Source organism: Amblyraja radiata, chromosome 7, assembly GCF_010909765.2.
Source record: "Amblyraja radiata isolate CabotCenter1 chromosome 7, sAmbRad1.1.pri, whole genome shotgun sequence".
NCBI lineage: Eukaryota > Metazoa > Chordata > Chondrichthyes > Rajiformes > Rajidae > Amblyraja > Amblyraja radiata.
The window spans coordinates 10,511,608-10,532,815 of NC_045962.1; the positions used below are offsets into that span (position 1 = coordinate 10,511,608).

At 44.3% G+C, this 21,208-nt stretch overlaps 1 protein-coding gene across 2 annotated transcripts in view; it reads left to right on the top strand.

Moving 5' to 3' along the window:
* satb2 (SATB homeobox 2) overlaps positions 1–19,631 on the top strand; it is a 189,013-nt gene extending 169,382 nt beyond the window's left edge. For both annotated transcript variants that reach the window (XM_033023694.1, XM_033023695.1), the window contains 2 exons: positions 4,481–4,588; positions 18,341–19,631. In XM_033023694.1, the coding sequence (XP_032879585.1) occupies positions 4,481–4,588; positions 18,341–18,802 (570 nt within the window). In that variant the 3' untranslated portion in view covers positions 18,803–19,631. The remainder of the gene's footprint in view (positions 1–4,480; positions 4,589–18,340) is intronic.
* The last annotated feature ends 1,577 nt before the right edge of the window (positions 19,632–21,208 follow it).

The following is a 21,208-nucleotide window of genomic DNA, read 5'->3' on the forward strand; positions in this document are numbered from 1 at the left end:
TGAATGAATGAATGAATGAATGAATGAATGAATAAGTTTATTGGCCAAGTATTCACATACAAGGAAATTGTCTTGGTGCTCCACCCGCAAGTGACAACATGACATACAGTGATAGTTAGGAATGACACATAAAACATTGAACATTATTAATAAAACGTTATTGATTAAACATGTGAATTAAATAAAATACCAGAGCAAAGTACCTGCAGTACTTTGGATCTTTACTTGACAAAAAGTAGGGTGGCACGGTGGAGCAATGATTGATTCCGACCACAGGCACTGGCTGTACAGGGTTTGTACAATCTCTCCGTGACCGCGTGGGTTTTCTCCGAGATCTTCAGTTTCCTCCCACACTCCTAAGACATACAAGTATGTAGGTTAATTGGCTTGGTGTATGTGTAAATTGTGTCTCGTGTGTGTAGGATAGTATTAATGTGTGCGGAGATCGCTGGTCAGCGCGGATTCGGTGGGCCGAAGTGCCTGTTTCCGTGCTGTATCTCTAAACTGAACTATGCTAAAAGTGGTCACATAAACTTGCAGAAGCCTGAACTTGCTTTGCGGTGAAACCATTTCAAGAAGATTGCGGAAGTATTGTAAAGGAATAGTCCAGTCAACCCCCTGGACTTCCTCTGTCACATGGAAGCAGGGACGATTTGAATCTCAGCTGTCATGAAGACCCTTCACTCCATATCCTTCAGAACCTTCATCTGCTAAAACCTCATTTGATTCTATGCTTGGAAATTCCAGTGGAACCAATACTCATTGCCTTCCAGTACCTGGTCTGCTCCAGTGTAAAACTGCAAGTGTAACTTGAGTCACACTACCTAATATATCTTAGGCTCCTGTGAACTCAACACTATTCCTACAGAAATACTTGAATGACTTGCCCTGGGATGCGGTGGTGTTGCAAGCTCGTATCACTGAGGAAGACACAAAAAATCTCCCAGATGTACCAGGGGACAGAGAATCTATGGTGACGGAGGAACTGAAGGAAATTCACATTAGTCAGAAAATGGTGTTGGGTAGACCGATGGGACTGAAGGCTGATAAATCCCCAGGGCCTGATGGTCTACATCCCAAGATACTCAAGGAGGTGGCTCTATAAATTGTGGAAGCATTGGTGATCATTTTCTGATGTTCTATAGATACTGGATCAGGTCCTGTGGATTGGAGGGTAGCTAATGTTATTCCACTTTGAAGAAAGAAGGGAGAGAGAAAGCAGGGAATGATAGACCAGTTAGCCTGACATTGGTGGTGGGGAAGATGCTGGAGTCAATTATTAAAGATGTAATAGCAGCACATTTGGATAGCAGTAACAGGATCGGTCCGAGTCAGCATGGATTTATGAAGGGGAAATCATGCTTAACTAATCTTCTGGAATTTTGTGAGGATGTAACTAGGAAGATGGACAAGGGACAGCCAATGAATGTAGTGTACCTCGACTTTCAGAAAGCCTTTAATAAGGTCCTACACAGGAGATTAATGCGCAAAATTAGAGCACATGGTATTGGGGTAGAGTATTGACATGGATAGAAAATTGGTTGGCAGACAGGAAACAAAGAGTAGGAATTAACGGGTCCCTTTCAGAATGGCAGGTAGTGACTAGTGGGGTACCGCAAGGCTCGGTACTGGGACCGCAGCTATTTACAATATACATCAATGATTTAGATGAAGGAATTAAAAGTAACATTAGCAAATTTGTAGATGACACAAAGCTGGGTGGCAGTGTGAACACTGAAGAGGATGCTATGAGGATGCAGAGTGATTTGGATAGGTTGGGTGATACATGGCAGATGCAGTATAATGCGGATAAATGTGAGGTTGTCCACTTCAGTGGCAAGAACAAGAAGGTAGATTATTTTCTGAATGGTGTCAGATTAGGAAAAGGAGAAGTGCAACGAGACCTGGGTGTCCTTGTACATTAGTCACTGAAAGTAAGCATGCAGGTACAGCAGGCAGTGGCATGTTGGCCTTCATAACGAGAGGATTTGAATCTGGGAGCAAAGAGGTGAGACCACACCTTGCGTGGAGTATTGCGTGCAGTTTTGGTCTCCTAATTGGAGGAATGGCATTCTTGCTATTGAGGGAGTGCAGCGTAATTTTAGCAGCATTTGACTCCTCCTGTCCCTGTAATCAGCATAGCTGGGAATGCCAAGCATCTCATCACTCATAATTGCCTGGTTTAGTTTAGAGATACAGCGCGGAAACAGGCCCTTCGGCCCACCGAGTCTGCACCAACTAGTGATCCCCGCACATTAACACTATCCTACACACACTAGGGACAATTTACACTTATACCAAGCCAATTTGAGCTACATACCTGTACATCTGGGGAGAACGTACAAACTCCGTACAGACAGCACTCGTAGTCGGGATCGAAGCCGGGTCTCCAGCGCTGGAAGAGCTGTAATGCCCCTGCCCACATAGGAAACTTGAACGGAAACCTCTGGAGACTTTGCGCCCCACCCAAGGTTTCCGTGCGGTTCCCGGAGGTTTTTGTCACTCCCTAATGGTCGAAAGTGGTTTCCGCTTCTTCTATAGACTCTACCATTGCACCACCATACCGCCTGTGCAGCCTGGTGTTGCTGAATTGTTGTAGGAGACTGCTGTATCCACCAACTTAACTCTAAATAAGACCCGTGCAACTGTAAATGCTTGTTCTGATTCAATAAATTTGCATTTATAAGTGATTACGCAACTAATTTAATGGAGCAAAAATACAGAAATTGCAAAAGTGAATCTGTTTTGCAAAGTGAATCTTAATGCAGTATCTCAGAGGTCTTTGGCTCACTTTCGCTATTTATCTGACAACTGCCAAGTTTATGTTGAGTGACAAAGTGAACTCAGGCAAGAATGGGCAAGTAGCAATCTGGCCATTGGATACCGACATATATAGAACAGTGCAGAACAGGAACGGGCTCTTCAGCTCACAATGTCTGTGCTGCTCAATATCCATATCCTTCCACACCCTGCATATCCAAGTGCTTATTTAAAAGCCTTTTAACCACCACCATCATATCTGCTTCCATCACTTTCCCTGGCCGTGTGTTCTAGGCACCCATCACTCTCTGTGTAAAAAAAAAAAAACTTGCCCGGCACATCTTCTTTACCCTATTCCTCTCACCTTAAAGCTTTCCTATTTGACATTTCCACCCTTTAAAAAAGATTCTGGCCGTCTTTCCCATCTATGCCTCTCTTCATGTTATAAACTTCAATCAAATGTCTCCTCAGCATCTGCCACACCTGATAAAATAATCCAAACGTTCCTTATAGCTATTACACTCCAATCCAGGCCACATCCTGGTAAACCTCGTCTCTACCTTCTCCAAAACGTCCACATCCTTCCTGTAATGGGGTGACCAGAGCTGCACACAACTCTAGCGCTGTAAGGCAGCAGCTCTACCACTGCGCCACTGTGCTGCCCCTAAAGTATTACGTTTCTCTTTAAGTATTTTTCTATTTATTAAATTCATTGTGCACTTTACAAGCAGACACCTTGACAGTCAATCCATATCGTTATTTTAGGTATGAATTGAAAGTCTGGGTTGATACGAAGACTATTGAGAGGGTTCAGAAGAGATTTACCAGAATGCTGCCTAGATTAGATGGTATCGACTATCTTGGGATTGTTTTCACTGGAACGTGAGTGGTTGAGGAGAGATCTAATAGAAGTTTTTTAAATTATGAGTAGCATAGATAGGGTGGACAGTCAGAATCGACCTCCTCCAATGGAGGACCTGGCATGGGAGGAACGCCATGAAGCGGAGGTGGGGGGGGTGGGGGGTGGAAAGAACAATGGAGGACCTGGAGTGGGGGGATTGCCGTGAGGGAGGGGGATGGGGGGAACAACAAAGGGGGACATGGCACGGATACTTTGTGAGCGACCTTTATGAGCGACTATTTGCATACCTTGCGTTTGCGAGCAAAGAATTTCACTGTGACTTGTCACATGTAACAATAAAGTCTTCATTCATTCAATCTTCTTCCCAGGTGGAATTGTCAAGGACGTGCGGGCGTAGCTTTAAGGTGAAGCATCAAGTTTTAAAGGAGAGGTGCAGGGACATTCAGAGAGTGATGCATGACTGGAACGCACTGCTGGGAATAGTAGAGAAGGCAGATATGATAGTGGCATTTAAAAGGCTTTTAGATAGGCTTTTAGATATGTAGAAAATGGGAGGGATATGGATCACGTACAGGCAGAGAAGATTAGTTTAGCTTGGCGTCGTGTTTGCGATGGACATTGTAGGCTGAAGGACCTGTTCCTGCTCTGTACTCTTCTACGTTCTATGATGAAGCAATGGACGATGACGGCATTGCTGGTGCATCAGGTAAAGTTTTACTTTGAAGGTACACTGAGATAAGGGAACCACATTTGCTGGCTGTCTGTGTTACGCTTTCTCTGTTCCCAGTCAGGTGGGACACCTCATGAAGCCATTTTCCCCTCGAGGGTGAATCTTGACTGTCTATCTCCCTCCTGCAGCAAACCCACATACGATCGTCCGAGCATGGAGTGCCGTTGGGATCTGCGGTCATACGAGAGTCCGTGACCCGTTCACCCACGCTTCCAACTGAAGGAGGATGCTTGAAGGTGAGGCATTTATGTTGGGAAAGGGAGTGTTGACGGTAAAGGGCCTGTCCCACTTGGGGGTCATTTGCAAGTAATTTACACGACATCATTTACACGTCACGACGCGCGTGTCATGCCGCGCACGTGATGCGCATTACGCCAGCATGGTGCGTGGTGACGTAGGCAGTGACGCGCGGTCGTGCGTGGCGCCCCGGGATCTTGGGATGTGCAAAATCTTCGCGCGCCACCTGCGTGACGCGCAAATGATGCCCATGTGGGGCAGGCCCTTTATGCTAATTGCTGTAGCTTCAATGAATAAAATTAAACCACAAGATTGCAGTTTCAGTTCAACAGTTGCATCAAGCAGAACGGAGAATAAATGGATGGTGTAAATACAGATGTAGATGAAGATGATCTCATCGAGAGATACAGCATGGAAACAGGCCTTTCAGCCCAACTTGCCCACACCGGCCAACATGCCCCAGCTACGCTTGTTCCACCTGCCTGCGTTTGATCCATATCCCTCCAAACCGGTCCCATTCATGCACCTGTCGCACTGTTTCTTAAATGTTGCGATAATCCCTGCCTCAACTACCTCCTCTGGCAGCTCGTTCCATACACCCACCATCCTTTGTGTGAAAGAGTTACCCCTTAGATTCCTATTAAATCTTTTCCCCTTCACTTTAAAACTATGTCCTCTGGTCCTCGACTCACCTACTCTGGGCAAGAGAGACTGTGCATCTTCCCAGTCAATTCCTCTCATGATTTTATACACCTCTACAAGATCACCCCTCATCCTCCAGAGTCCCAGCCTACTCAACCTCTCCCTGTAGCCTAGGCCCTCGAGTCCTGGCGACATCCACATAAATCTCCTCTGTACCCATTCCAGCTTGACAACATCTTTCCTATAACAAGGTGCCCAAGGTAATCTGGTGGTACGGTACAGGTATCTGTGTCTCGTGTGGAGGCAGACTACCATGCCATACACTGTGGCTCTGCCTTATGAACCGGCACTGCCAAGTACAGTTGTAAATGAGCAAAGTGCCCCGGTGAAACTAGGCCGCATCCAGCAATAGTGAGATCTAGAATATCACGCACACCTGGTCACCAAATTGAATTCCCTGCTGGCTCAGGCAGAACAGTTACATTTGTGACGCTCGTGCAGTAGATTTTTCGTTAATCTATGGCTAATTATTTGAATAGTTTACGCAGATGTTGATCCTGGGTCTGCTTCCCTGAATCTCCACCTGAGCCATCACATCCACCACGTTACTCCACTGAAAACACTGAGCAGAAATAGGTATTACAACTAGCAGTAAAGCTGGCGACGAAATAAAGGAGCAAGTCTTTGGTTATGCCTCAGCTAGAATACTGTGTGCAGTTCTGATCACCACACTAAAGAGAGGGAGGATTGTTTGAAGAGGGTGCAGAGGAGATTCACAGGATGGTGCTTGGGCTGAAACAGTTCAGTTAGGTGGAGAAATTCGACAGGCTGGGTTTGTTTTCCTTGGAGCGGAGGAGGCTGAGGTAGGACCTGGTGGAGGTAGCTAAATTGTGAGAGGATAGTCCCATAACAGAAACAATAAAATCCAGAGGACATAGGCTTAATATGAGGAGTATATCAGTGTATATACAAGATATAGTGTATATACAGTGTATATCAGTTACAAGATACAGTGTATATACAGTGTATATACAAGATACAGTGTATACACATTGTATATCAGTATCTACAACATGCAGTGTATATACCAGTGTATATACAAGATACAGTATATATCAGTGTATATACAAGATGTAGTGTATATACAGTGTATATATCAGTGTATATCAGTGTATATACAAGTAGTGTATATCAGTGTATATCAGTGTATATACAAGATGTAGTGTATATCAATGTATATCAGTGTATATACAAGATACAGTGTATATACAGTGTATATCAATCTACAAGATACAGTGTATATACATTGTATATCAGTGTATATACAATATGTAATGTGTATATATAGTGTATATCAGTGTATATACAAGATGTAGTGTATACACATTATATATCAGTGTATCTACAAGATGTAGTGTATACACATTGTATATCAGTGTATCTACAAGATACAGTGTATATACAGTGTATATACAAGTATATCAGCGGTATCATTGGCAAATGTAAAGATGGCATTGGAACTATGTCTGGCTACAGTGTTCAAAAGGGAACTGCAGATGCTGGAATATCGAAGGTACACAAAATTGCTGGGGAAACTCAGCGGGTGCAGCAGCATCTATGGAGCGAAGGAAATAGGCGACGTTTCGGGCCGAAACCCTTCTTCAGGCTGAAGAAGGGTTTCGGCCCGAAACGTCGCCTATTTCCTTCGCTCCATAGATGCTGCTGCACCCGCTGAGTTTCCCCAGCAATTTTGTATGTCTGGCTACATACTCATGGATATAGAGAAAGCAGAGCTGGGGACTGAGCACACAATGCTCAGGGGACTGTGGAAGTCCTGAGTGGAATGGTCATCAAGGAGGAAGTGTTGTTGCCAATTTGTGCTGATTGTGGCCCGCTGAATGGAAGGCCGAGGATCCAAATGCATCGGGGTGAGAGGAGACCCAGCTCCCCTGAGTTTGACGTAGAAACAAGGAGCCGCTGATGCTCGTTTACACAACAGGACACAAAGTGCTGGAGTAATTCCGCATGTCAGGCAGCATCTCTGGAGATGCTGGAAAACCCAACGGTATAAACATTGAATTCTCCAATATTTCTAACCACATCACTCTCCCCCCTCCCCTTTCTTTTACACCCCCACCACAATGTTTCTTTCCCACACCCCCTCTCATTTCTGACCACACTCTTTGACCTTCTGGGATGTCTATGGATGTCTGGATGTCTTTCTCTAGCACTTGAGAGCCTCAGACCTCTGTGTGAGTGGTTGAACTTGTCTGCAAAAACATCTGCCAGTTGGTTTACCCGGTGTTAAGAAAGCAGCCAGGTACACCATTAGGGCAGAGGGTTCACCCTCGTAAATGATCTCCTGACATCTGCCTCGGTGACTGAGAATACAGTGCGGGCTAAGGGTGTGGGGATCCGAGAAGGCACATCAATATTCACCCTTTCAAAATGAGCCTGGAAAGTATTGAGCTCGGCTGGGAGTGATGCATTGCTCTCCCTTTAGTTGCTACTTTGTTTTGTCGTACAGGAAGTAACGGCGTGCAAGCCCTGCCAAAGCTGCCAAAAGGCAAACGACTAAGCACTGATAATGCAATGTAGGTTGAATGCATTGGCTGGTCAGCAAGGACACAGTGTTTCTGTCTGTGTGACTCTATGATACTATAACTTGCATTTCTATCATTATCTTCACACTTCCTAGTCATCCCTAAGTGTCTTGCAACCAATGCACCATTATCTGAAGGATAATCACTGTGGGCAAAACATACAGCAAGTTTGTGCACAGCCAGCTCTCACAAGCAGGAGCCTGATGATGAACACATTACCTGTTTTAGCGATGTTATTCAGTTTAGTTTAGAGATACAGCGCGGAAACAGGCCCTTCGGCCCACCGAGTCCGCACCGACCAGTGATCCCCGCACATTAACACTATCCTACACACACAATGGACAATTTACACTTACACCAAGCCAATTAACCTACATACCTGTACGCCTTTGGAGTGTGGGCGGAAACCGAAGATCTCGGAGAAAACCCATGCGGTCACTGGGAGAACGTACAAACTCCATTCAGATAGCACCTGTAGTTGGGATCGAACCCGGGTCTCTGGTGTAAGGTAGCAAGTCTATCGCTGTGTCACCGTGGCCACCCTTGTTGTAGGTATGAATATTTACAGAATTATACAGCACGGAATCAGGCCCTTTGGCCCAACATGTCCATGCCGACCAAAATGCCCCATCTTCGTTAGTACCATTTGCCTACGTTTGGCCCATATACCGCTAAACCTTTCCTATCCATGTATCCTTCCAAATGTCTTTTAAATGCTGTCATAGTATCTGCCTCAACTATCTCATCTGGCAGCTCTTTCCCTTTACCCACCATCCCCTGTGTGAACAAATTGCCCCTCAGGTTCCTATCAAATCTTTCCCCACTATCCTTAAACCAATGTCCTCTGGTTCTTGATTCCCCTAGTCTGAATAAAAGACTGTGCATTCACCCTATCTTTCCCCCTCATGTTTTTAGACACCTGCATAAGATCACCCCTCAGTCTCCTGGCCAAGGAATAAAGTTCCAACCTGCCCAACATTTTTCTGTAGGTCTGACGTTCGGGTCCTGACAACATCCTCGTAAATCCTTTCTGCATTATTTCCTGCTTAATGACATCCTTCCTATTGCATGGTGACCAAAAACAGAACACAATACTCCAAGTGTGGCCTCACCAATATGTTGTACAACTGTAACATAACATGCCAACTAAATACCCTGACTGATGAAGGGCAGTGTACTGAAAGCCTTCTTGACCACCCTATACTCAGGCATTTTGTGTCGAGCTTCTATCTCCCTTTGATGGCACTTTCAGGGAACTATGTACCTGTACTAGACCACTCTGCACTGCAACACTCCCCGGGGACATACCATTCACTGTGAAGGTCCCAAAATGCAACAACTCGCACTTACGTGCATTAAACTCCATTAACCATTCCTCGGCCCACTTGCCCAGCTGATCATGATCCTACAGTGGCTATTAATAGTCATCTTCTCTATTTATTATATTTTCGGTCTGGAGTCCTTCATCTAGTGGTGCAGAGGTTCTCCCAGTGACCGCGTGGGTTTTCTCTGAGATCTTCGGTTTCCTCCCACACTCCAAAGACGTACAGGTTTGTAGGTTAATTGGCTTGGTTTAAGTGTAAATTGTCCCTAGTGTGTGTAGGATAGTGTTAATGTGCGGGGATCACTGGTCGGTGCGGACTCGGTGGGCCGAAGGGCCTGTTTCCGCGCTGTATCTCTAAACTAAACCTTAACTAAACTGAACAACATCGCTAAAACAGGTAATGTGTTCATCATCAGCCTCCTGCTAAAGTGTCATCTGCACCATCTGCACCACTAGGTGAAGGACTCCAGAACGAAAAAAACTATATTCAACCAACACCCTTTGCTTCCTTCCACAAAGCCAATTCTTTATTCAGTCAAAATGTGGAGGAAGGAACTGCAGGTGCTGGTTTACAGCGAAGATAGACACAAAATACTGGAGTAATTCAGCGGGTCAGGCAGCATCTCAGCAGCAAAGAAATGGGTGACGTTTCGGGTCGAAACTCTTCATCAGATTGGGGGTCAGTGGGGAGGGAAACTGCAGGTATGAAAAGGTTCAGAACAAATCAGAGCCAGGACCGATGAGCAAGGAATGGTGGAGCCCACAATGGTCCTATGCTTCCCTACTCCCATCTGTCTTGTTCTTCACTCTAACAGGAACACGCATGCCTTGAATCTCATCATCACATTTTAAAAAGCATCCCACTTTTTGTGTGTCCCTTTGCCTGCAAACAACCTACTCCAATTAATTTTAGCAAGTTCCTGTCTAATCCTATCAAAGGCGGCCTTGCCCCAATTCAGAATTTTAACTTGTGGGCCCTTTCTTTCCTTATCTATAACTCAGTTAATAGAACTGTGATCACTGGTGCCAATAGGATTGCCCACAGACACTTCAGTCACTCACCCATGCCAATTTCCTAAGAGCAGGTCAAGCTATTTCCTCTCTCTTGTCGGGACCTCTACGAATTGGCCAAGGAAACTTCCCTGAACACATTCAAAAAATTCTACCCGATCTAAGCCCTTGATATTAGGGGCGGCACAGTGGTGCAGCCTTGTAGAGTTGCTGCTCTACAATGCCAGAGACCCGGGTTTGATCCTGCAATGGGTGCTGTTTGCACGTTCTCCCTGTGACCATGTTGGTTTTCTCTGGGTGCTCCAGTAGGCATTACCGCCTACATTACAAAGACTTGCAGGTTTGTAGGTTAATTGGTTTCTGTAAATTTTCCCTAGTATGTAGGATAGAACTGGTGTACAGGTGATCGCTGGTTGGTGCGGACTCAGTGTGCTGAAGGGCCTGTTTCCACGCTGCGTCTATAAACTAAACTAAACTAAACTATGACAATCCCAGTCTATATTGGGAAAGTTAAAATCCTCTGCTATGCCAACCCTATTAGTCTTGCAGCTGCCTGCAATCTAAGTAAGCAAGTAAGTAAGTTTATTGGCCAAGTATTCACATACAAGGAATTTGCCTTGGTGCTCCGCCCACAAGTAACAACATGACATACAGTGACAGTTACGAATGACTCAGAAAACACTAAACATTAATAATAATAAAACATTAATGATAAAATACCATCGCATATTTGTAATTCCTGTTGACCATTTAGGGGCCTGCAGTACACTCCCAACAAGGTGATCATCCCATTTTTATTTCTCAGCTCAGCCCATATAGCCTCACTGGACGAACCATCATTAATGTCATCTCAGACTACTGCCGTGACATTCCCCTTCATCAATTTCCTCAGGCACTTCTGCTCTTTGCACTCGTGCAGTGAAATCCATTAATCCACCTTGTTTAACATTGTACTCAAAGACACCCTGTTCTTGGGCCTGAAACAAAACAGAACTCTGCAGAAAGTTATGAATATAATCAAGTGCATTGTCTGAAATTTAGGAAGGAGATGAGGAGAAATTTCTTTAGTCAGAGGGAGGTGAATCTGTGGAATTCTTTGCTACAGAAGGCTGCGGAGGCCAAGTCAGTGGATATTTATAAGCAGAGATAGATAGATTCTAGATTACTACAGGTGTCAGAGGTTATGAGGAGAAGTCAGGAGAATGGGGTTAGGCGGGAGAGATAGATCAGCCATGATTGAATGGCGGAGTAGACTTGATGGGTCGAATGGCCTAATTCTACTCCTATTCCTTCTGACCTTATGACCTTAAATTCAAATTTATTTATTTAACCATAAATAGCATTCAATGCAAATGGATTTTGAAATATATCGATGATGTAAGCAACGTTGGAACATCTTCGCCATTTTCAATCAGTCAGGGAACAATCAAATAAACAGTGAAATGAAAAAAAAAATTTAAATCGTATTTCAACATAATAGTGGTAAATAGTTCCTTACAAGTTTGTGTATAATCTGCCAACCAAGTTCCAGTGTCGTTCTGTAATTACAACGGTACTGACAAGTCCAAATACAACTGATACATGCTGCTGACATGTGGATAATTTAGTTATTGTCACTCTTGGAATAATTCTGCATTCTGCATCATGTCATTGAATATCCTCCAAATATCCACTCTCTTCTGACACATGCTTCTTTCCATTGAATGTTTTAACTCCAATTGACTAACAGTGAATTAGCAGCTTGTGACTACGTGGTGAGCGAGGTATTTCCACATCGCTTCAGTGAAGTTGAAAGGCTGAATGATTTACAGCGTTCCCAGCAACATCACAAAAACAAGAACTCAACGTCAACCTAATGCAAATTTCAAACAATTCTGCATTTGTACATTATTAAGTTGGGAGAAGTGATGAGAGAAGTAATTGTGGTCATTAAAGTCCAGTTAATCAAGACCTTCCAGTCTGTCCAAGATATAGGAATTATATCCAGAGACCCAGACAATGACATATTTTAGATCCTTGTTCGAAACACAACCAGTGGACACACTCAGCAATTGTATATCAATTAGTTTAACTCCAGGAGTGGGGAGGTGTGAAGTACATAGAACATACAACTATACAGCACAGGAACAGACACTACAGCCCACAATATCCATGCTGAATATGATGCCAAGATAAACAAGCCTGCATGTGATCCATATCATTCAATTCCCTGCACATCCAAAATGTCTATCCAAAAGCCTCTGAAACACCACTATCATATCTGCCTCCAGTGCCACCCTTGGCAATGTGTTCCAGGCACCCACCACCCTCTGTGTAAAAATACCTCCTCTACAAAAATACATCTCCTCTAAATTTAGCCACTTAAAGTTATGCCCTGTAGTCTTTGATATTTACCCGCTGAGGAAGAAAGTTCTATCTACTAGAAGTTCTAGACTATCTACCCTATCTATGCCTCTAAAACAATGGTCAAGGGTAGTAGAAATAGTCATTCAGAAAAGCGTGAATTAATAAGATTGAGCTTGTAGTTCATGTCTGATTTTCCCGATTGGGTTTTCTGACAGGGTAAAGGAGAGGAATGGTTAAGATTATGTGGTCGCTGGCATGTGGACATATTTTCACAAAATACTTTCTGAAGTGTCATGTAGAGAGCTGGCTGTACTCTTGCCTAATCACTGAAGATGGAAGAGCACATTGAGAAAGAGATAAATAAAGCATATGGGACCATCGCTGCACATGTAGCGACACAGATCTCAAAAGCAAGGAGATTGTATTGAACCTTTACAAAAGGGTGGTGTGCTGCCGGTCAAGGCACTTTAGGAATGTAGCAAAGGTCTTCGGGCTAACGGAATCAAGGGATACGGGGAGAAAGCAGGAACTGATTTTGGATGATCAGCCACGATCATATCGATTGTCGGTGCTGGCTTGAAGGGCCGAATGGCCTACTCCTGCACCTATTTTCTATGTTTCAATGTTTCCCAGAAAGATTCCAGGTTTGATATGGTTTGTTCTCAATGGAGGAGAGAAAGTTGAGAGAAGATTTAAATAAAATCTCAGCAGATTTGGATGGGATAAATAAAGGAAAGGGCTGAGGAACACAAATGTAAAGGGTCCAATATTGAGGACAAGGGTCGGCAACTAGTAAATAGTTTTGACGTGGAGTACATAGCCTGGGAGTCTCTTTAAAAGGGAATTTAGATGAAAATTGCTTGATAAACATACACACAGAACAGGCAGGGGGATGGGAATGGCCACATGGGGCTGTTTTGATTTGTAGTTCACTCTGTGAACTGAATAGCCTTCTTCAACGCTATAATAATTCCATGGTCCTCACAGCATGCCGTGAAATGACCTACACTAACTCATTCTAGGTTAATATTAGGTTTTAAAATTATATTAAAAAATAATTTTATAAAAATGTTTATGCAAAAATGCAAACACAAAATGCATGATGAGAAAGGCTCAGTCACTAGTAATAAACACTGAATATCATCTCAAACCATAAATAATCCACATAGTTCTTTTGGATCACAAGGGCGATGGCACAAATCCAAATCAATCCCATGTCAAAATATATTCTATTTACACCAGATTTATTAAAAGGGATTAAACGTAATTGTGACTTTTAGATTTTAATTCGGCCACAAACGAGGGTTGAGTGGGTTAAACCATGCAACTGTTAGAAGTGAAATTGTACCGATCATGAACCACCAGCACCAGCCAGACCACACATGTGGCAGAAGCACGTGGGGCTGAGTTATATGGGAGTCATATTGAAAATGTTTTGCGATATTCCACCAACTTCTCCCCCCTCCGTGTTTAAAGCAAGAAGTCACCTGAATTTAATTTGAAATTCGGTGCTCGACACTTTGAAATCTCCTTCTAAGAGAGAGCAACCCCACCTGCAAAATAAAATTTGAAGCCACCCGCTGATTGTTCCTTATTTCATATATAAAATTCCATGGTAACCCACTTTCCATGAAAAGTAATCCAGATCACTCACACAATCCCAGTACATTATTACAGTTCCTAAATGTAATCATTCAATATCTTACTTCCTTCCCCGCAGGCAACTTCACACATGGCTCCCAGCTGCATTTAATTGTGGTTTTCAGCACATTATCCCCTTTATCTCATTTCTTTTCCCCTCTTATCTTTTTTCAATCAGTGCACTTCTGGTACCTTATTAGTTAAAGGGTCACATTTCATTTTTACCAAATGGATTTAGCGACTCGTGTCTGCTGAAGGAGAAAATGCAGTGCCTCACCCCTTCGTTTGCCCCCTGTATGGTATAAATAAATTCTTAATTCTTACCACACTTGTGACTTCGGGACTAATAAAAAAAGCAAAGAGAAATGTCGTGCAGAATGCAGCAGCTATGCTTCAAAACCAACTTGGAAACAGTGTCTGCATTGGAGCAGTGGCCTTTGCCTGCAATTATACAACACCTCTCCACAATTTGAATAAATCCAATCTCGTGATGATTCCTCCAGGGCTTTCAATACGGTTATTGAATTATTTTGGCAACACCCAACATTTTGGTTGATTACTTGAAGATGCCACCGACGTCCCTTTGTCTCCTTTAAGTGATATGCCTCAGTGCTGTCACCGTTGCATTCGAGAGAAGTCTTGCTCTTTGGAAAGCATCCAGCAACTTTATTTGGAATCATATCTCCATTTCTTATTGAAACCCCAGTTCCCTCAAGGAAAATTCCTGAAACCAAATCAATGGACGGTTAGCTCCACAGGGCATTGCAAACTTCCCCCTTTCTACTCGAGGATCCTGACTTCCAGTGTGTGAAGGTTACGACAGTTTGACACCCAGGTGCCAGGGAGAGAAAGGAAAACTGCGGTCCTTGTGCAGCCATAGTGAAGCTTCACTTTATGCCCTGAGTGTCATTATAGCAGAGAGAAATCCTGACAAATCTCTGTCTCAGCTTGTCCTCGTGTCCTAGAAAGCAAGAGGAAATTCCACAGCTGTGGATGTATGGAGATCAAAAGGGAAATACAGGAAAAGGATGAGACAGAGAAATATAATAAAAGAATGGAAATGCATCCCCACCGCAAATGGTTTCTCCATGGGTAATATGATGGACGCAGCATGCAATATTTAGCTATGTTTTGAGGCCCGTGTAATACCTCATAGTGATTCTAAAGGGGCCAGTCCCACTGTACGACCTAATTCAAGAGTTCTCCCGAGTTTCCCCTGATTCGAACTCGGAGAATTACGGTAATAGCCGCCCGTAGGTACTCGGGGCTCTCGTGGACATTTTTCGACATGTTGAAAAATCTTCACGAGCTTACCGCATTTCCCAAGTACCTGCCGTTACCGTTACGAGGCACTAAGAGACATCCCGAGCTCCGACATACCCGCTACATACATTTTACTTGCTTATCACGAGTTTGATATTTTTTTAAAACTCAGGAGAGCTCTTGAATTAGCTCGTACAGTGGGACAGGCCCTTTACATCGTACATGCGTACAGGCGTACAGACACTATCTATAACCATAGAAGCTGGCAGACAAAAATGCTGCTCCCTCTCACATTCTCCACACCACTCATGTACTAAGAACATGCCCTCTGTTAACCAGCTTGCTCATATTCCTCTGACGTCCCAAGAGAACGATCTCACCCCCTCCTGTTAATGCAGGATCCATTCATTTAGCAACAACTCTCCCCGGTAACTGGCAGAGTGTTGCTTGTATTATGGTTGACTGGCTACAGAGGCGGAACCTGCTGAGTTAACCGGTGACAGCTGGGGAAGCTTGCCGCGCATCAATAGGGAACACTGCTCGTAAACCGACGATCGACAATGTCCGTTTAAGTGTGATGTTACTGCAGAGAAACCCAACACAACTCCGAGCAATTGAAATACTCTTCCCCACTGAGAATTTCACAACCACATGAATTTCTAGGAAGCTGCAACTGAGTTCCAAATATAGGGCATTCTTGCAGCCACCGTGTTGCCCGCAGAGACTGGCTCCATAGATGCTGCGCTCCATAGATGCTGCCTCACCCGCTGAGTTTCTCCAGCATTTTTGTCTGCCAGCAGAGACTGGTTACTTTTCTAATGGTTATAGATAGTGTCTGTTGTCAGGCCAGAGCAGGAATGGGCTGTTGGCCGAGGATTGAGTGGAATGGGTGTCAAGTATTGTTTCTTATTTGCTGTCTCTTTCAGCTCGATATGCCTTCAGTCTTTAACCTCCCCGAAGTCTACGTTCTCAATTTAAACAACTTAGCATTGGTGACACACTTTCAACCATTTAGAGCTGAGCTCAGAATTAATTTCCCCATCCTCTCTGCTTCTCCATTTCTCATTGCAATATTAAAACCTACAGAAGTTAGTTTCTGTCACCAGGATGCAAGTATCTAGATTCTGTGCTTCAGTGGCAGATTGTACGCAATGTGGGATGTTTTGCTAAGCTGAAGATGGAACATAAATGCATTGTTGTTGCAATAGTACAGACGTTATCGTACATGTCTGAAAGTTGCCTCACTTTACAGCCTCGTAATCTGACATCAGTTCTTTCAAATCCCTTCGGGAACAACTATATCCCTGACCCGCACTCATCAAATATAGTTATTATATCTGCAAAAAGTTGGAAATATCCAAAAGTCGAAAATATCCAATTAATTGACCTCCACTGCCTTCTGTGGCAGATAATTCCACAGATTCACAACTCTCTGGGTGGAAAATTCCACAGATTCACAGCTCTCTGGGTGAAAAAGTTTTTCCTCATCCCAGTCCTAAATGGCCTACCCCTTATTCTTAAACTGTGACTCCTGGTTCTGGACTCCCCCAACATGGGGACCATTTTTCCTGCATTTAGCCTGTCCAATCCCATAAGAATTTTATATGTTTCTATGTTTCCCTCTCATCCTTCTAAATTCCAGTGAATTCAAGCCCACTCGACCCATTCTTTCATCATATGTCAGTCCCGCCATCCCAGGAATTAGCCTGGTGAACCTACACTGCAAGTTAAGGAACTTATGTAACCGTGAGTGAAGATGTACTGAGGCAAGGAAAGGAAATTATGTCTTTCTATTCATGTAATACTCCTTCAGGTAAGCCTATCTTATGAGCATCTTTAGATATCACTCACAGCAGTGCAGCTAACAGTCACGGGAACTCAGGGGGCGACTGTAAAATCAAATCACCTTTTTTTTGTATCAGAAAATAATTTATTTAAATTCCAACATGATATAAAAAACAAAAACAAAACACCACCATATTACAGAATCACTAAACTATTCAGACATTAAATTACAATCAACTATGATACAAATAACACCACCCTCTCTAACACCACCCGGGCGCGGACGTAACCCCTATAAAGGGGCAAGCATCAGGCTCGAGCAAAGCCCTCTTCTGCCTGGGGCCGTGACTCGCGGATGGCCAGCTTGGCCAGGCCTAGGAGCAACCCAACCAGGCCATCTTCAGGCCTACCCTCTCCCTAGATCCCGTCACCAGTCCTTCGGGTGCTGACAGCAGAGCTGCTCCTCCCCCTACGGACCCTGGGTGGAATGGCGGTGCTCCTTGCCCCTCTGGAACATGGAGGTACTAAACTCACCTTGGAGAGGGGACGTTTCTGCTATGCTTCAGCGTGAGAACAGGTGAGAAATCACACGGCTGGGAAGGAACAAGGCACATCAGAAAAATCAGTCCCAAATTTACAAGCAACTCAAACAATCCTAAACTTGTGATGGGAACATTAGATTCCGTGGGCCACAGCATATGGAGTTATTCTAAAGTAGCATGGAGGTGGGGGAAGGGATTAGGTTAGGGAGCAACACTGGGATAATTGCAGCTTCTGAACGGAAATTAAATTTAACTAAGACCCAAGGATAAGTTTCATTGCCGTGCCTTCAGTCTGTTCAAACCTGACTAAATATCTAATCCACAAGGTGGACCCGTTCTTAGTATCCGACAGATCTTGTGCAGCGGATCTTGCTCATGTAATATTATTACTGCATTGAAGTATTTTTATTTGTTACGTGCCCAATTGTGTAAGTGATTCCTTGAAGATTGTATTACAATTCAAATGAAGTAAGTCCAACCAAAGGGAAGCGGGTGGGGGGGATATTGTCTCTGTACTGTTTAAAGGTCTACCAGAAAAGACCAAACAGCAGGAATTGGGTCAGAAAGTAATTTTGTGTTTTGTCAATTATTTAGGTGCTGCACAGACAGCAATCACAGCCTGCAAAGGAGAGTTCACCCCCGCGAGAGGAGATATGCACTCAGCCACAAGCTGCTGCTGAGGATAACTGTGCCAAAAAACCAAGGTCACGTACTAAGATCTCTGTGGAAGCACTGGGCATCCTTCAGAGCTTTATCCACGACGTGGGCCTATACCCTGACCAGGAGGCCATTCAGACACTTTCCGCCCAGCTCGATCTGCCCAAGCACACCATTATCAAATTCTTTCAGAACCAACGATATCACGTTAAACATCACGGCAAATTAAAAGAGCACTTGGGAACCACAATCGACGTGGCGGAGTACAAGGATGAGGAGCTGCTTACTGAGCCCGAGGAGAACGACAGTGAGGAGGGCTCGGAGATGTACAGCATGGAGGCGGGAGAGGAAAACCTCAGCAAAACCAAAGCCAAACCTCCAGAGCTGGACCAGAAATAATGTGAAGCATTCCTACATAGAAGCTTGTTGGCTGTCGATGTGCAGATTTGTGTTATGCAGTCAGTGCATTGTGTGTACAGCAGTATTGAATATGCAGGTGTGATCTAATGTTGCCTTGGTATGGAATTCCAGAAACTATTCTTTTCCACAGACTTTTGAGAGTCTTTTACAGACCGAGAAAGATTAAAGTCACTCCGGAGTTTGTTAACTCACTCGATCCTGCACTAAAAGTTAAATAAAGGAACGCTGGGGGCGTTGAAAAAGGACATGTTCTCAGAACTTACCCAGGACTTCAGAGGAAAACGTTATACAAAAGTTCTGTGACTCTACACTGAAATGTAAAATGAAGGTTCACCCAGTCTTGTCCTCTAAACCACTTTATGATGAGTTGTTTTGGCTCTGGAGAAGCTGCCTGCAATGGGGGGGTTGTGGTGGCTTTCTGCTTTTTAAAATTCCTATTTATTTTCTCAGTTCTTTCCAATTTTTTCAACTTGGCTGCCTGCCAGGTGACCATTAAAATATTTTGAGGTTTGTACTTTTCCCGAGAAGGGAAAAACACCACTGCCAAACGAGAAAAACAAAAGCAGAAACGGCGAATACAAGATATATCTTTGAGAACCTAGTGAAATTTACAGATTGATCGCTCGGTGCTGTGTGATTCAGGCAGCTGTGTCATTTGTACCAAGTTCACACTTTTGTCAAAAGAGGAAAGTGGGGATTTCAGCTGTGATGAGGGACACTGGAATCAGAATCGCAATGGAGATCTCTGCAAATGGGACTGAACTAACCACATTAGTTCATCAGGAAAAAAATAACATAAAGTAAGGCATTGATCAGATAGTAATATTCAATTCCACGATAACTAGGACAGAGGCTTGCTGGCATTGTGGAGACCTTCTTAATCAATATGGATTAAAAAGTGCCATATTGCTCTTGCTAAGCTAGGCACATAGTTATGAACAAATTATTTCCAAGGTTGACAATTCAGTAGGCCATTAAGAATTTGTAGTTAATTTCACAGCCAACATCTTCATCACAGTTGTTCTTTGTTACTTAAACAGTGTTGGTAGAAAATTGATTCTAGAATTCAAAAGTTTAACTCATTCAGGAATCTCTCTCTCTCTCTCTGTCTGTCTCTCTACCTCCCTCTTCCCCTCCCTCCCTCTCCCTCTCTCTCTCTCTCTCTCTCTCTCCCCCTCTCTCCCTCTCTCCCTCTCTCTCTCCCTCTCTCCCTCTCTCCCCCCTCTCTCTCTCTCCCTCTCTCTCTCCCTCTCTCCCTCTTTCCCTCTCTCCCCTTTCCCTCCCTCTCTCCCTCTCCCCCTCTCCCTCCCTCTCTCTCTCTCTCACTCCCTCCCTCTCTCTCCCTCTCTCTCTCTCCCTCTCCCTCTCTCCCCCTCTCCCCCCCCCCCCCTCCCTCCCCTCCCCCCCCTCCCTCCCCCCCTCCCCCCCCCCCCTCTCCCCCTCTCCCTCCCCCTCTCCCCCTCTCCCCCTTTCCCTCCTCCCCCCTCCCCCTCTCTCCCCCTTCCATTCCTACCTCCACCACTCCCCCCCCCCCACCCCATTTCTCCCTTGTTATCTCTCTCACTCTCAGCTGCCACAAGGACTGGATGGGATGGAATGTTTAAATGCTTGTACACAAATAAGACACAGCATAATCGAAGCAAATTGGATATGACGTTAAAAGAATGGGCTAAAGTGCCTGAAAACAGGTGCAAAAGAATAATCTGTGTTGGTTGCTTTTGAATCATAAACTTGACATTTCCCTGAGCAGCCAGGACCAATTTCCCTGTTCATTGTCCTCACCCTTCAGCGGGTCTAATGATATAAATGTTGAGTCTTGCACATAGCCTGCGTGTAATGCATAGAACCAGCCTGTAGCTCTGACACAGGTGGCTTGTTGGAGCAGTAACAGTGCGCTGACGGACGTTCTGGGATTTGAACTGGCGTAGCACTGGATGGAGCACAATCCAGTGGCTTCAAGCAGAGAACTGGAGGCATCAATGCAGGCGATAGAAAGAGGAGAAATGGAGTTTAGTTGTAAGGGACCAGGAAACTCTGCATGCCATCTGTGAAAAGACAAGAATGGGCTGTGGCGCTCATTGCCATCACTCCAGCTTCAAGTAACTGGATGCATTGCCATAAAAAGGTTAATGCCCTCATGTGTGGTCAAAGCCAGCAAATGGTTGTTCCAGTGCCTTTACCTGTTAAAAATACCACTGGATGCAGACTTATCCCACATCGTTTGTCCAGCACCGATCTACAAACTACATTGAGATGTTCCCCTCATCCTCACTGCAAGACCCACGCCACATTGCACCGCTCACAAACTCACAGTATCAGGGACACTATCCAAACACACTGCACCATGTTCATTAACACACTTCCCTCTCTCTTGCAGGACAAGGT